Below are 14,206 nucleotides of genomic sequence, written 5' to 3'. Positions count from 1 at the left end.
TCTGAAGACACAGTGGAACTCTCTGCTAAACAATGGGCCCAGTCTTGATGTCAATGGAAGTTTTGTCACTGATCTCAAAGGGAGTTGAGCTGCTTGAGTAAAGAGTGCAGGATCCCAAACATGCATTATATGATTGGACAAGAGCAAACCCATGGGTTTAATTATGTCCCCCAATTAAGTTAAATGTGTCATAAGGTAAGACGCAAACAGATTTTCTGCGCCTGGCCATAAAAGTTTACTATGCAAAATGATTAAGATAACATACACTCTAGAATATTCTGACTTGTGTAACAATTTATTTCTTTAAATACTGAATGCTTAGAGGAGAGAAAGATGTTTGATAAGGGCTGTTGTAGACACATTGACTGCAGTTCTGTTCCCTGATATTCAAATGTACATCCAGCTACATACATTTAAGATGCTGATTCTTACAGACTGAAAAGACAGTATTATCTACAGCAAACATGTTGGGCCAACAGCTGTTCCCTAGGAAACACACAGCAAAGTGTCCCCGTATTTTCATGTTGGTGTGTCTTCACTGCAAAGTTAATGTGGATGATACCCCCGTAGGGGAGAACCCTGAGGTTTGCCTACTCCAGATGTGGGCAGTCACCCTCCAAAACCATGCCTGAGTTACTCGGTACAGCTACACTGCAGTGACTTTGAGAGCCTAGCTCAGCTGACTTGGGCTTGTGGGGCTCAGGCCTTGAGGCTAAAAATAGCAGTGCAGACAGCCCAGCAGGAGCTGGAGCCTGGGCTCTAAGACCCAGGGAGAGGGCCCAGGGCCCAGACTCCAGCTGGAGTGGGAGCAGTCATGCTGTGTTTACACTGATACTTTTAGCCCCATGGCACAAGCCTGTGTCAGCTGATGCCATTGTCTGAGCCTGGCTGCCGTGGGTTTTCTTCTGCAGTGTAGACACACCAGGTTTCCTCACTGGTGCTGCACACTCCCTAGAACAGCAGTGTCCATAGCCCCTGGCTCTGCATGCTGCTGTATGCTGAGCTGGTTCAGGATCCTTTCTCAGTGAATTGCAGGAGGACTTGTCTATCCTTCTGTGCACCCAGAGAAACTGTAGGAAGGCATTAATAGATAACCAGCACTCTACCAGGGATTTAGCTTGAGTCCTCATGGCAAAATATGTGGATTTCTAGCCTCAGTGAAAGCAGCCCAAGCCCCAGACAAGCAAGTGAGCCCAACCTGACAGCAACACTAGACTCAGGGAAAAGGTTTCTGTGTGTAGACAAAAGGGCAGGGGGGCAACAGCTAGGTAAGAGCCTGAGTTAACTCTGCAGTGAAAATGTACCCTTTGAGGTTAACATGTGCACAGTTGTTGCACATTCTCCTAATCACAGAAAGAGTAGGTAGGCCTGTCCTTGAAGACTACTGATTATGCCTTTTTTTTTTGGACACATTTTATTTATTTATTTCCAGATGGTTGCTACAAGCAGGGGTGGTGTGGAGAGATTTAACTATATAACAGAAATGCAGGCGGCATTCTAAGATGGTGGCATGAAAGGTGTATCTGAAAACACTGAGTTGACAGAATCAGAGTCAGATTTTGCTCGGGTCGTTTTCAGGATGCTCTCTGCTATGACAGTCTCTTTGGGAAACAGTCTCACTTTCCCATTCTGCCCTTGTTTTGGCTCATTCACAGGCTCAAGGAATACCACTCTCTTACCACTGCTGGATTTCTTCTCATCAGCTGTAGGATCCAGAGGTGCAGTGGAGTTTAGAATGGACGAGTGAGCACTGCTTTGGGGCAGCTTCCTTTTTCTTCTTCTTGTCTTACACTGACAAGGACATGGGGTCAGATAGAGATAAAGCAGTACCAAAACAATACTAGCTACACATGCAGCAAGGGTGGTGAAAGCAGTGTTAAATGCTTCATGAGCATGGGATCTGTTCACTGTGAAATTGCTTACATTAATTCTAATCTCTATGGTTTCATTTAACAGTCTTCTTTTATTTATTGCAATGCATGAATACAGACCAGAATCCTCCAGCTGGGGATCTATTATTTCCAGACTCCCATTGTGAAACACCTTAAAATTGTCAGTCTCCTTATCTGGCTCCAGTAATCTATTGTCTGGGCTAACCCAGATGAAATATGTTCCTGCATCACTAATTTTGCTGTCACAGTGTACAATCAGCCTTTCTCCAACTTGGGCCTCATAAATGAGGCCAAAGGCATGGAATGACACGTTGATGGTGCTTTCAGAGCAATTCAGAAAGTTGTTGTGCAATAAAGGCAGTTTATTGAAACCTTTGGGATCAGATCGTAATACACAGGTATACTCATTTTTGAAATCTCCCACTGAACTGAAGTGTCTGTGATACCAAAAAATGAGCATGGAGTATAGAGTACAATCACAGTAAAATGGGTTGCCGTGAAGATAAATTCCACTGAGTTGTTTGGCTGGCACTAAACTTACGCGCTGAATGGGTACTGACTGGATGTGGTTATAGGAAATGTCTAATAATACAAGTTCTGTAAGTTTGTGTTTTCCAATATACAAGTCCAGTGGGAAGTGTGACAATGAGTTACAACATAAGTACAGCTTCTGCAATTTGTACAATCCTCCAAAGGCAGCAGAATCAATCTGTGTTATCTGATTGTTGTAAAGCAAGAGAACTTCCAGTACTCTCAGCTCTTGAAATAAAGGGCTTCCCAGTGTCTTCAGGTTGTTGGACGACAAGTCTAGGTACTTCAGATTTGGAGTTGTGGAAAAGCTGCCGGTGATAATACTGCTAATACTATTGTGACTGATTATTAAAGTGTTCAGTTTGTCAAAAAGCACTGGGACCCATTCAGGTTCCAAAAATCCAATTTTATTATAACTCAGATCCAGTCTTTTTATGAATTTGAAGAGCGTTCCTGGCACTCTAGAGAGGTTCTTATTGGTGCAGCTTACAATGTCAGTAGCACAGATGCAAGCTGGAGGACACAAGCCAGAGGCACTGCCACACATACTTAGCATGAAGACCAAAAGACTTAGCAGTCCTTTGCAGTTCAGTGTGAGAACCCCAAGTCGAGAAGAAATTGTCTGGCAGCTTAAAGACATTATGGCTATCTCTTAGCCGTCTCCCAGTTCTCCTTGCCACAGATCATACATGTAGTTAGCCTTGCACTTCCACTATTCACTGTTAAAAGAGGAACACAGAAGTACAGAATGTTAGCACTTAAGACTCATACTCCCTGTTTGGTCTCCTATAAGAACAGTCATATTAGGTGAGCCCAAAGGTCTACATTCTGTCTTCTGACAATGGCCAGTGCTGGGTGCCCCAGAGGGAACAAACAGAATGGGTAATCACCAAGTAATCCATGTCCTGTCGCCGACTGCTAGATTCTGACAAACAGAGGCAGGGGACATCATCCCTGTCCATCCTGGCTAATATACGTATCCCCCAGGAACTTATTTAGTTCTTTTCTGAACCCTCTTATAGTCTTGACCTTCTCAACATCCTCTGAGAAGGAGTCCCATGGGTTGACGGTGCTTGGTGTAGGAAAAATACATCCTTTTGTTTGTTTTAAGCCTGTTGCCTATATATTTCATTTGGTCACACCCAGTTCTTGTGTTACGAGAAGAAGTAAATAACTTCTTCTTATCTCTTTTATCCATATCAGCCATGATTTTACAGAACTCAATCATATCCCTCCTTCGGTGTCTCTTTTCCAAGCTGAAGAGTCCCAGTCTTATTAATCTCTTCTCAAATAGAGATTTCTGTTGCATGTCCCTAATTTTTTTTTTTTTATCTTTTCTGGATTTCATCCAACTACAATATATCTTTTGAGATGGAGCTAGCACATCTGCACACAATATTCAAGATGTGGATGTACCACAGATTTATATAGAAGCAGTATAATAGTATCTGTCTTATTATCTAGCCTCTTCTTAATGATTCCCAACATTGTGTTCGCTTTTTTGATTGCCACAACGCATTGAGTGGATGGTTTCAGAGAACTATTCCAATGATGCTAAGAGCCTTCTCAAGTGGTAACAGCTAATTTAGACACCATAATTATACATGTACAGTTGGGATTAACTTTTACAGTATACATGACTTTGCATTTATCACCAATAAGTTTCATCTACCATTTCATCTCACTGTCATCTAATTTTGTGAGACACTTTTGTAGCTCTTCAGTGTCTGCTTGGGACTTAACTACCTTGATTTAACTATGCAGATTTTCTGAACAAATGCAGCATTTTAGTAACTGAATCACTGACATTTCACATTTTGTTTTCAAATCCCTTTCTTCCTAGATCATAGTTAGTCAATTTTTTGGATCCCAGTCAGACTCTGCACTCCCCTGCAAATTCTCCGATTACAGCCCTGTTATTTTTTGCTCTCCCTCCCAATAAAAAATACAACCTGTTTTGTGTCACTAGAGACATGAAGCATTTCATAGCTTAATTATTCCAAGAGTCTACCTGCACTGAATACACTGCTTTCTCTCAGAGCTGGCAACTGGACTGCCTGTATACTCTTCCCACAGGGTGGCTCTGCCTCAGGCTGAAGGATCTGGGCAGGACTTTCCCAACAACTATTGCTGCAGACCACAAGAACTGAGGAAACATGGACAGAATCAGGGGACACAAGGCAAGAGCAGAGGCAGAAGGAGAAGAGCAGAAGATGGAAGGAGAAGATGAGCTGGGGAAGGCAAGAGCCACGGAGGGCTACTGTAAGTGCCGGAATACAGGCTGGAGATAAGGAATGAGGAGACAAGTGGAACAGCAGGAGCCAGGGATGAGAATGGGAACAGAGTCAAAAATAAGGCAGGGAATATGGACTGGAGACAGTGGAGGTAGCAGGAGGGGAAAGGACAGAGCAAGAACTAGAGAGGTGGGAATAGGAATGAGGGAAGGGGAAGACTTTGCAGCAGAAGGCCTGCAACCAGAAGAGCACAATCCCCTAAAGAACTTGGAACTGAATCTATTTTTCCTGTGTTTCCACATTCCTTTTTGGTCTGGCAAAAAGCTGTGAAATTCAGTGTGTGTGGATGCAAGCATGTTCCCTCCCTTCCCTGCCTCTTCCTCTCTCCTGTGGCAGATGCACACAGAACATAACAGCCTTCTACTTCTACCATTACTGTTTTAGGTCAAGTGGTGGAGGTCTGTGCTGAGTATCTAAAGATCCCAGGGCTCTGCCGGTGACCCATGTAATAGCGTGGGCAGTTTCAGTAGTTTCTCAGGATAATTTATTTTTTATTTTAAAGGTGGTAAAACCTTGGACTATCGCATTCCAAAAAGCAGTATTAAAAGAACATTAACATTGCAAAGTCAAGCCCTTAAGAGCTAGGAAGTTCTGGAAGTAAGGTTGCCAGTGCAATCTTAATTTAACCACTTTGGCCATATGAATTATGATGTAGCCTTTAATTACATGATCACATACTACTTTTTTTCCCCACAAGTCCTTTACCACCTTCATTACATGAGAAGGAGTAAGTGAATCAGGATTGTGCAGAGAAGCTTAGCACTCAGAACTGCACTGTAGTCAATGGGAGCTCTGTTCTAGATACATAAATAACTACAGAATACTGAATACTCTGGAAAATTAGGCCTTGTGCTTCTCACATTGGACATCCAACATCAGTGGACACTTTTGACACTACCGCAGTCCCCTATATGTAAAATGGAAATGATAATATAACCCTAACCCCAAAGGGGCATTGTGAAGTTTAAATTCACGAGTGTTTGAACAGAACAATGATATAATCAGAATACCATACCAAAGCACTTAAGGAAATAAATGATTTTGTATTCAGTACAGGGTTTGGATGGTTTTGCAGTAAATAATACATGAAGCCACACACTGAATGATGAGGATAAGAAGATGTATTCACTTAGCTGCTCATTCAGAAAGGGCCAGCCATAACGTGTATCATAGGAATGAGGGAAGCCATAGAAAAATAGTAGGTAAAGAGTGTAAGGCTGCAATGGAGTGCATTTCCTAACTTTTGGGTGGTTGGTTTTATAACTTTTGCAGTCTTAACAATTTTTTTTAAACATAGTGGATTTGTTTGTGTGTGGATATAATACCATTCTAGAGCACCACTTTTAAAAATAATTCCCATTTGGAATAGAATTGAAATCCCTGGGATATTCTAAATCGTATGCATCTTATTCTATTTTGGAAGGGGAAAAACTATGCTACATGGGCCTCTCTGTATGCTTCTAACCCTATCTGCTACTATCTCACCAGACAACTTTAATTTCCAAGCTAAGATATTTTTATATGGGAGTTACTATGTAGGAAATGTTATCAGCTAATATTTGTCACTGACAATAAAATATTTGCTTCACTATAAAATTGGATATGTAATTTAGCAGGAAACATTTAACATGATTTTCTTTATTGTAAAAATGAAGAAAGAATGTGGACTTGCATTAGAGGACAGCCAATATATAATGTTTATATTCTGAGTTTGTCAATTTAAAATATAGTACTAACAGAGATAAGATGGCTGTATCATGAGGAAATAGACATTTCTGTATCCTTGATACGAATTACAGGCCAGATCCCCAGGTAGCACAAACAGCCCCTTTGGTTTCAATGCAGCTCTTTGCAGCAGTCGAGGAGCTGGCTCACTATCACATTTTTGGTCTGGTTTTTAGAGATAATGGATGTTCAGCATCTCTGAAGATCGGGCCATGTATGTCATCAGTGTAAGACTTAAGATGCTTTTAATTATTTAATGGCACAAACCTTAACACCACTTTGATCCTCATATGACTGTCTGTCTCTTCTCTGCTTCCTCCCATTCCTAGAAAAATCTCTCAAACTTTGCATGCCACTTCTCTTGGCTCAATCAATTCCTCCTTAAAAACTCATTTTGGCCACAAAGAAGTGAAATATTTAAAATTAAACTTAAATGTCTTCACTAAAAAGCGTATACAAAGAGAGCTGCCACACTATCCTCTCAAACTTCTCCTCGCGTCACCTGTATTCCTCCTCCTTTTGTCTAGACAAGTGTGTAGGCAGCTGGGAGGCTGTGGCGGCTAAGTTAAATGTTGTCCAGAAAAGTTGGATTGTCTGCTTATGCACCCCATCTGTTTGGTGTTTTAACCTGTTGTCTCTTGTTTTATACTTTGTAACCTCTTCAGGGCAGGTACTGTCTTTGTTATAGTAAACACAGAGAGAAAGCCGTGCTAATATATATACTATCAAAACAAAAAAGCAGTAAAGTAGCACTTTAAAGACTAACACCATAATTTATTAGGTGAGCTTTTGTGGGACAGTCTGTTCTGGTATGGCTATGGTCTGAAGAAGTGGGTCTGTCCCATGAAAGCTCACCTAATAAATTATTTTGTTAGTCTTTAAAGTGCAACTTTACTGCTTTTTTGTCTTTGTTATGTATTTGTACAGTGCCCTGTGCAGTAGGGCTTTAATCTATGACGAATTCCTAGGTGCTAACCACAGCACAAGTAATAAATCCAAAACTGAAAAAACTAGACGGGAATTGTGTCTACCTAGTTGTTATGTGAAGATCTGAGTGTGTCTTGGGAATGATACAAACAGTAATACTGCTGTTTCCCTTGTTTTTAAGTGCTTGTGTTTTGTCAGTGATGGGATGAGGAACCATGTTAGAACTCTGTAATTTTAACTGGTCAGGAAAACAAGTTTTCTAATGTTTCTCCTCAATTATTTTAGCAGATCTAAATAAATTAATATTCAGGATAACATTTTCCAAAGCACGTGAGGAACTTAGGAATCTATTAACTTCAATTTTAAAATCAGTAGGCTGTAAAGTCACATAGGTACTTTTAAAGTTTTTTTTAATTCATCAAATAAATTTGATTATTAGTCCTTTGGGGCAGGTACTGCATTTTCCTATGTATTTGTACAGCACCTAGCACAATGAGGCTTTAATTTTGCTTGGAATGTTTAGGAATAAAATAAATCTAAATAAACCATTACAAATGCAAAAGTCAGAGTCCAGGAGTATTCTTATGGTTCCAGAGTTAAGCACTGAAGAGTCAGAAAATGCCAATTAAAGTTGCTTGTGTTATTCCCACTTTTATCTCCCTCCCTGCTCCTAGTTCTAATCTCCTTGCCCTCTCCATCCCATTCCTGACACCTCATCCTGTCTCTCTTCCACCCAACCACTGGCCTCCAACCATTTCCCTCCTCTCCCAGCTCCACTCCCACCAAACACGTTCCCTTTCCTTACTGGTTCCCAGTCCTAATTTCTCTCTCCAGAACCTCATCTGAACGGGACTCCCAGCTCATGCCACTTACACCATTATTTAAGTAAAATATCTGAAATGAAATGCTTCTGGGAAGGCTATAGTACACTAAACCCTCAAAATGCGCGATTTCGACTTGCACTTAACTTGCGTTAAAGTGAGTTAAGCACAACTCAAAATCCTACTCCCCTCGGTCCTGGCTCAAACCCCCACCCCCAGCCCCATGCGGCCCCCATTCAACCCCCACCTTTCCGGTTCAACACCTCCCCACACATAGCTCTGGCTCAAATCCCTCCCCTCCTCCTGTGCATGGCTCTGGCTCAACTTCACTCCCCTCTCCCCACTGCAACCCTAAGCCACCCCCAGCTTAAGCCCCCCAGCCCCTCATGGCCCCAACCCACCTCCAGGCTTAACTGCCCCCACTTCCCCCCACAACCCTAGGACTTACCTTTCAAACGAAGCTCCAGGTAATCTTGCTGCTTTCCCAGCTGCAGAACTTGCGTTCCGCCAGGGAAAAAAGCCGCCCCCCTCCCGACTTATGTGAAATTCCAGTTATGCGAGGATGCGTGGGAATGCAACCCTCACATAACTCAAGGGACTACCGTATTAGCATTAGGTTCTTTGTTGTATTCCTTTTTGGATTAAATATAACAAGACTTTTCTCAGACACAAGATATAATGATCTGAGTACTGAAAACAGACACATAAAAAGCCAACTTGTATGAAGTACAAATATTTTCCTAAAACCCTGATTTTAGGAATGCTGCAAGGGCATAGTGCTAGAGCCATCAATTAAGAATAGCTCATTTAGATGAGCAAAAATATTTAACATCCAAGCTTTGCAAAGGTTCCATGCTGGTCCTGTTAAGAAATCAAGCCCCAAATGTTTTCACTAATCGTGGCAAAATTGCTCATTCTTTATGGAAGGCTCCAGGTAAATTTAATGTCACACTTACAACTGCATTCACAGGGGATACTAGTCATGGGGAAATTCTGGGCTATGTGCCAGGAGCCCCATAGCTTCCTTTGCTCCACTTCCAGGCTTCTGCTCTGCCTTTGGCAGAGCATCGCCAATAACTTTTTGTTTGTTTGTTTCAAACTGATGATGATGTTAAGATTTCTTTTTTTAAGCAAGAGCCTGTGGGAATGTACTTAACTTTTATGGTGGGAAAGTCACGCACTGACTCTCCTCCAGTGAGGAGCTATGTTCAGGAGTTCTGGTAGAGCAAGTGGGATTATCCAGGCACTGTGTGCACCTGGACGAGTTGCATGATCGGGAAGTGAGGGGAAGCTGTCACTGAACTATAGCAGGTTGACCCCTACAGGGCTACATGATTGAACAGGATTGAGCTGCACTTGCAGGATGCACTGGTGTGGTAGAAACAGCTTTGCATCAAGCTGATTCTGGCGTCAGTTTAGTGCTGGGTCAGCCACCAGTGCAGCCTCAAGACGGCACCACCTAGCTGTGGTGACCCTCAAGATGTGGTGGGAAAGAGAAAGCTGTAATAACAGTGACAACAAAGCAGAGTTAAGCTTTCTCTTCACTGGTTTAAGAAGAAAACATTTGGGTAACTAAGGTGTGTGAGCAATTCCATTGTGGGACAATAGGCACAAAACACTTTGGCTACAGCTACACGACAGCAATCTGTCGACAGAAGTCACCGTCGGCAGAGAATTTTCGACAAAACGTCTGTCAACAGATAGTGTCTACACATAAAAGCAGCTCGCTCTGTTGATATGCTCCGTTGTCAGAAAGCAGCCAGACTTCCCAGTTACTTTCTCAACAGAATGGCCAACCAGAAGCTCAGCAAACAGGGCTGCGTGGTGAACTGTAAGCAATGTCTGTCAACAGAGGCCTCCCCCTGCCCCCCCCAGAGTGTTTACACTACAGTTTTGTCAACAGAATCTGTCAACAGAGGGTTCTGCCTTGTGAGGGAGAGACAGACTCTGTCCGAGAAAGTGCCGAGTTCTGTCAACAACTGTCATGGGCTCTGGGGCAAGGTGGGGCAGGGGAGTGTCCAGCTCTGTGCCCCTGGAAGGGGTGGGGCCAAAGGCAGTCAGCCCTCAGCACCACCCAGACCATGCTGCTGGAAACCTGCCCCCCCACCCCTCGAGACACACGTTGCTGGAGCAGTGCTGCCACGGCATGGCTGCAGCCAGAGCTCTGGGGCCCCTGTGAAATGCCAGACGCAGGGACAACTGCTCCCTTTGGCCCCTACCCTCCATTAGCAGGCCTGTTCACAGCAAACCAAAAGTGCCTCATTAATGTATGGTACAAACACACCTTTTTAGTGGAGACAAGGCTCTCTTATAGCTGAAGATCTGACCTGGAGTTAGACTAGGAATGAGTCTGGCCAAATAATCTTACTAGAATGCCACCTCATGCATAGTAACAGAGAGCTAGCCATGTTAGTCTGTACTCCAACAAAACAAAGCAGCCTCATTTTGTTAGTCTTTAACGTGCTACATTTCTGTTACCTCATGCGTAGCTTGGGCTGTCATGAAAGACAGAGATTTCCTCCAAAACAGGTTTATTTATTTATTCATTTATTTTTTAACTAAAGATGCTCATTTGTCATCTCACTGCTTCAGAGCGGGTAAACAACAGGGTAGAGGGGCCAGAGAGCCTTGACAGGGTTAGGTACAGGAATACCAGTAATATCATGTATAAGAAGTCCATCGCTTCAGCTCGTTCCACTTCGTATGGATGCAAAAAATGTTGATGCTCAAGGTTGTCTGCAGTACAGTCCCTGCTACTATGGACTTAATTGCCAAGCACATCATCACATTAATGGAAATGCGCCTTTCCCCATGGTAAATAAACTGTGGCTCATTAGTAGCAGTGTCAGATTTCTCTCGTATTCAAAGCAGCAACATTTTCTACATTTTCAGACTCTCAGTTTCTCCACAGGGTTTTTTCTGATCATATATCCGAAACTTTAGGGAAAATGTTCACTTATTATTCAAACATCTATTTTTAACAAGCTTTTTTTTTTTTTTGGAAACTGCAGAACTTCTAACATCCTCCTACAGCTAAACTTTGCTGTGTAACCAAGCTCTAAAGTAGCTCTGAGGAAGGAGCAGGGATGCTGGAACAATTTGTAGAGTGGGGGTGCTCAGAGCCACTGAACAAAACTGTAATCCCTGTTTACTAGGAGGTTCAAACCTCCTAGTTCCAGCACCTATGGGAAGCAATAATATCAGGACTGAGAGACTGGGAGGGGTGATCTGAACTGACAGGATCCTGTATGTTAACAGCATCAGTTCACAATATGAAAAATGCATAGATTAGTGGTTCTCAAAACAGCATCGATTAATTTCCTTCTTAGCTGTCCCTTCTGTTACTTAAAGGGCCAAACCAGTTAAATATTTACTTTAGAAGGGATTTACAGTCCTTTTTGGTAGAGGGCTCTGGATGGAAACGGTTATCCCCATGCACATACACAAAGTTTAAAAATGAACATCTCTTACCAAACTAAAAAATCTGTGAATTCCACCTGGCATATAAAGAGTTTGTAGCTTTAAACAGCCCAGAAAATTCCCGAGCGATCACCACAGGTGGCTTAGGAAGGTCTTTAACGTTCAATTTTTCCACTGGGGGGGGGTCTTCTCTTTCTCCTTGTCTAGCTTTTGCCCCCCATCTCCTATTCCCTATGTATTTTTCTCACTGTACAGTGGTGCTCAAACCTACCAGAGCTTAAGGTGTCTCTCCCTCCTTTCCCACCTTATTTTACCTCCTTTCCCTTCCCGCTTCCAATCCACCAGAGCTTTCTGGTCCCCTTTAGCCTTGCTGCCCACTTCGCCCCCAGGTGAGTTCTGGGATCCTTCTTCTCCATCCCTCCTCTGTCCCGTCCCCTCCGGTTCTTTTCTGCCCGGCAGCGTTCTGCCAGCGGCGGGCTCCCGGCGCAAGGGCGTGCTCCGAGGGGGGCCCCGACCCCGGCTCCCTCCAGGCCCCGCAGGAGAGCTGCGCCCGAATCCAGCGAGGGGCTCTGCCGTCGCCTGCATGTCCCCGCCCGCGGAAGCCTCCCGAGCCCCAAGGTCCTATTTCCCCGGCCCCTCGGAGCCGCTGCAGCGACGCCCGAGCGCTCGCGGGGCCGGCCCCGGGTTACCTGGGGGTCCAGGCAGCCGCCTGGGAAGAAGCAGCGGCCGCTCGGTCATAGCAAGGCGCAGGGCGGAGCCGCAGACGCGGGAAACGCTGGCCCTTGCCCCGCGGCGCGCTCCAGCCCCGCATGCTGCTCGCCCCGAGCCGGCTCCAAGGCGGCCGGCGGACGCTCTGACCGCAAGCCGCGTCCCTCTTCGCCGGGCAGCAGGCGCCCGCCTTCATCGGCACCGCAGGGCCAGCCAGATGCGGAGCCAGCCGCCGCCCCCGCCCCCCAGCCGCGGGATTGGCTGGAGCGGATGGAGGCGGGAGGAGAGGGGCCGCCGGAGGGCCGGGGGCCCGCGGAGCGGCGAGGCTGGGGCGGGAGCGAGGCGCTGAGCGCTGCTGAGGCTTCGTGCTCGCGTCGCCGCCCCCCGGGCTCGAGCCGGAGCCCGATGGCCCTGAAGTCAGCGGCATAGCTCCCAGGCGGGCTCGCGCGGGCGGGGCAGGGGCAGCAGCCCATACCCCGGAGCAGCCGCCGCAGCTCCTGGCTAGGATTTTCCGGGGGCCTGGGCCCATCTGCCGGCCAAGTGGCAGAGGAGCAGGCGGGTGCACGTGTCTGCCGAGGCTGGGGCAGAGCGGTGGGACGTGGGGCGGCTGCCAGCGGAGCCCGGGGGCCGAGACTAGATCCCCCTGCCCGTAAGCTTGTGTCGGGGGAGGGTGTGAGTGGGGCCGTCGTTAACCGCAGCCTTCGGTTCAGGCAATTCCGGGAGCAGGCCGGACCCAGGCACGCGGGGGCGGGGTGGCAGCTCTCGCTAGACCCCGCTACGCCCTGCCCCGGGTGCTTCGGGCCTCGCGCTGCACGTGACCACGACTGGGAAATCCCCGAGGCGGGCGGAGCTGCGCCGCTGCCCCCTGGAGCGGGAGGCCACAAAGCACCAAAGAGGAGAGCGGCAGGTTGCGGGGCGCGGCTGATGTAGCCCGCCGCTCTCAGCCCTGCGCCTTGTGCACAAGCAGGGCCTTCCCCAGACTGCGGGCGGAGCTTCCTCGAGTAGCCGCAGCTGCCCAGGGCGATCAGGGTGGTCCGCTGGCAAGTGTGAGTAAAGTGGGCGGGACTTTATGAGGACGGATAAGGTGTTATGCAGGACAGTGCCCCTATAGCTTAGTCTAGTGGTTCCCCATCTTTTCACTAGGGAAGACTCCCCCACTCACCACCCCAGACTGTTTGCAGACTCCCAATCACCCACCAGACCCTTTGGGGACCCGCACCAAATCCAATTCTAGGTGCTATGTACACTTCATTAAATGAAAAAGGAAAGCACAGCATAGATTTCAGACAGTTTATTGGAAATATTTCATTTAAAAGTAAATGGTTGCAACTTTGCAATTTATGTAAAACATTTTCTATGATTATTTTTGTTTATCTTTTATTTTTTCATGCTCTGCAGACCCTGGTTTGGTAACCACCAGCCTAGTTGTCCTAAAGGTTTTCACACTATTTAGGCTGCTTTCCCCTTATTAACTAATGTAGTTTGCTGCATCACCCTCTCTGAGATAGGCAATGGTGACACATGTCTTGGGGGAGAGGGGAATTCATGGGGCCACATGCCACTGCTTTCTGCCTTCTGTTTAGCAGCATCTTCTTCGTTTTCAAATGGCGAAGCAGGGACTCCTGAATGGGGGAAAGAAGGAAGGTTGGTGGGACGATGACATAATGGCAGGTGGTGCAGGCATGCCTACTGCACTGGGGCTCCAGGAGGAGGGGAGTGCCAACTCCAGCCCTTGTGTCGCTTCAGCATGCCACCTAATCAAACAGTGATGTCTCTGAGAGGGCATATGGCTGGCCCAAGCTGCCTGGTATCACTACTCACCTCTCAAACTTTCTTATATGTCCACCTAAGGGGATGCACCCCATAGTTTGAAAATCTCTGTACTAAA

At 45.9% G+C, this 14,206-nt stretch overlaps 1 protein-coding gene across 1 annotated transcript; it reads right to left on the bottom strand.

The window, feature by feature from the left end:
- Positions 1 to 274: 274 nt before the first annotated feature.
- AMIGO2 (adhesion molecule with Ig like domain 2) lies at positions 275 to 12,458 on the bottom strand. The gene is made up of 2 exons (XM_074984065.1): positions 12,300 to 12,458; positions 275 to 3,142 (listed from the first exon to the last, which is right to left on the bottom strand). Exon 2 carries the CDS (start codon positions 3,061 to 3,063, stop codon positions 1,498 to 1,500), a length of 1,566 nt encoding a protein of 521 aa, XP_074840166.1. The 5' UTR covers positions 3,064 to 3,142; positions 12,300 to 12,458; the 3' UTR covers positions 275 to 1,497.
- Positions 12,459 to 14,206: the final 1,748 nt, after the last annotated feature.

This window comes from Carettochelys insculpta, chromosome 1 (assembly GCF_033958435.1).
Source record: "Carettochelys insculpta isolate YL-2023 chromosome 1, ASM3395843v1, whole genome shotgun sequence".
Classification (NCBI taxonomy): Eukaryota; Metazoa; Chordata; order Testudines; family Carettochelyidae; genus Carettochelys; species Carettochelys insculpta.
The sequence above is the reverse complement of the archived record's forward strand: the minus strand, read 5'-3'. Positions and strand labels throughout refer to the sequence as shown.

Coding starts and splice junctions, on each gene's coding strand:
- AMIGO2 (XM_074984065.1), bottom strand. CDS start 3,063: ATGTCTTTAAGCTGCCAGACAATTTCTTCTCGACTTGGGGTTCTCACA.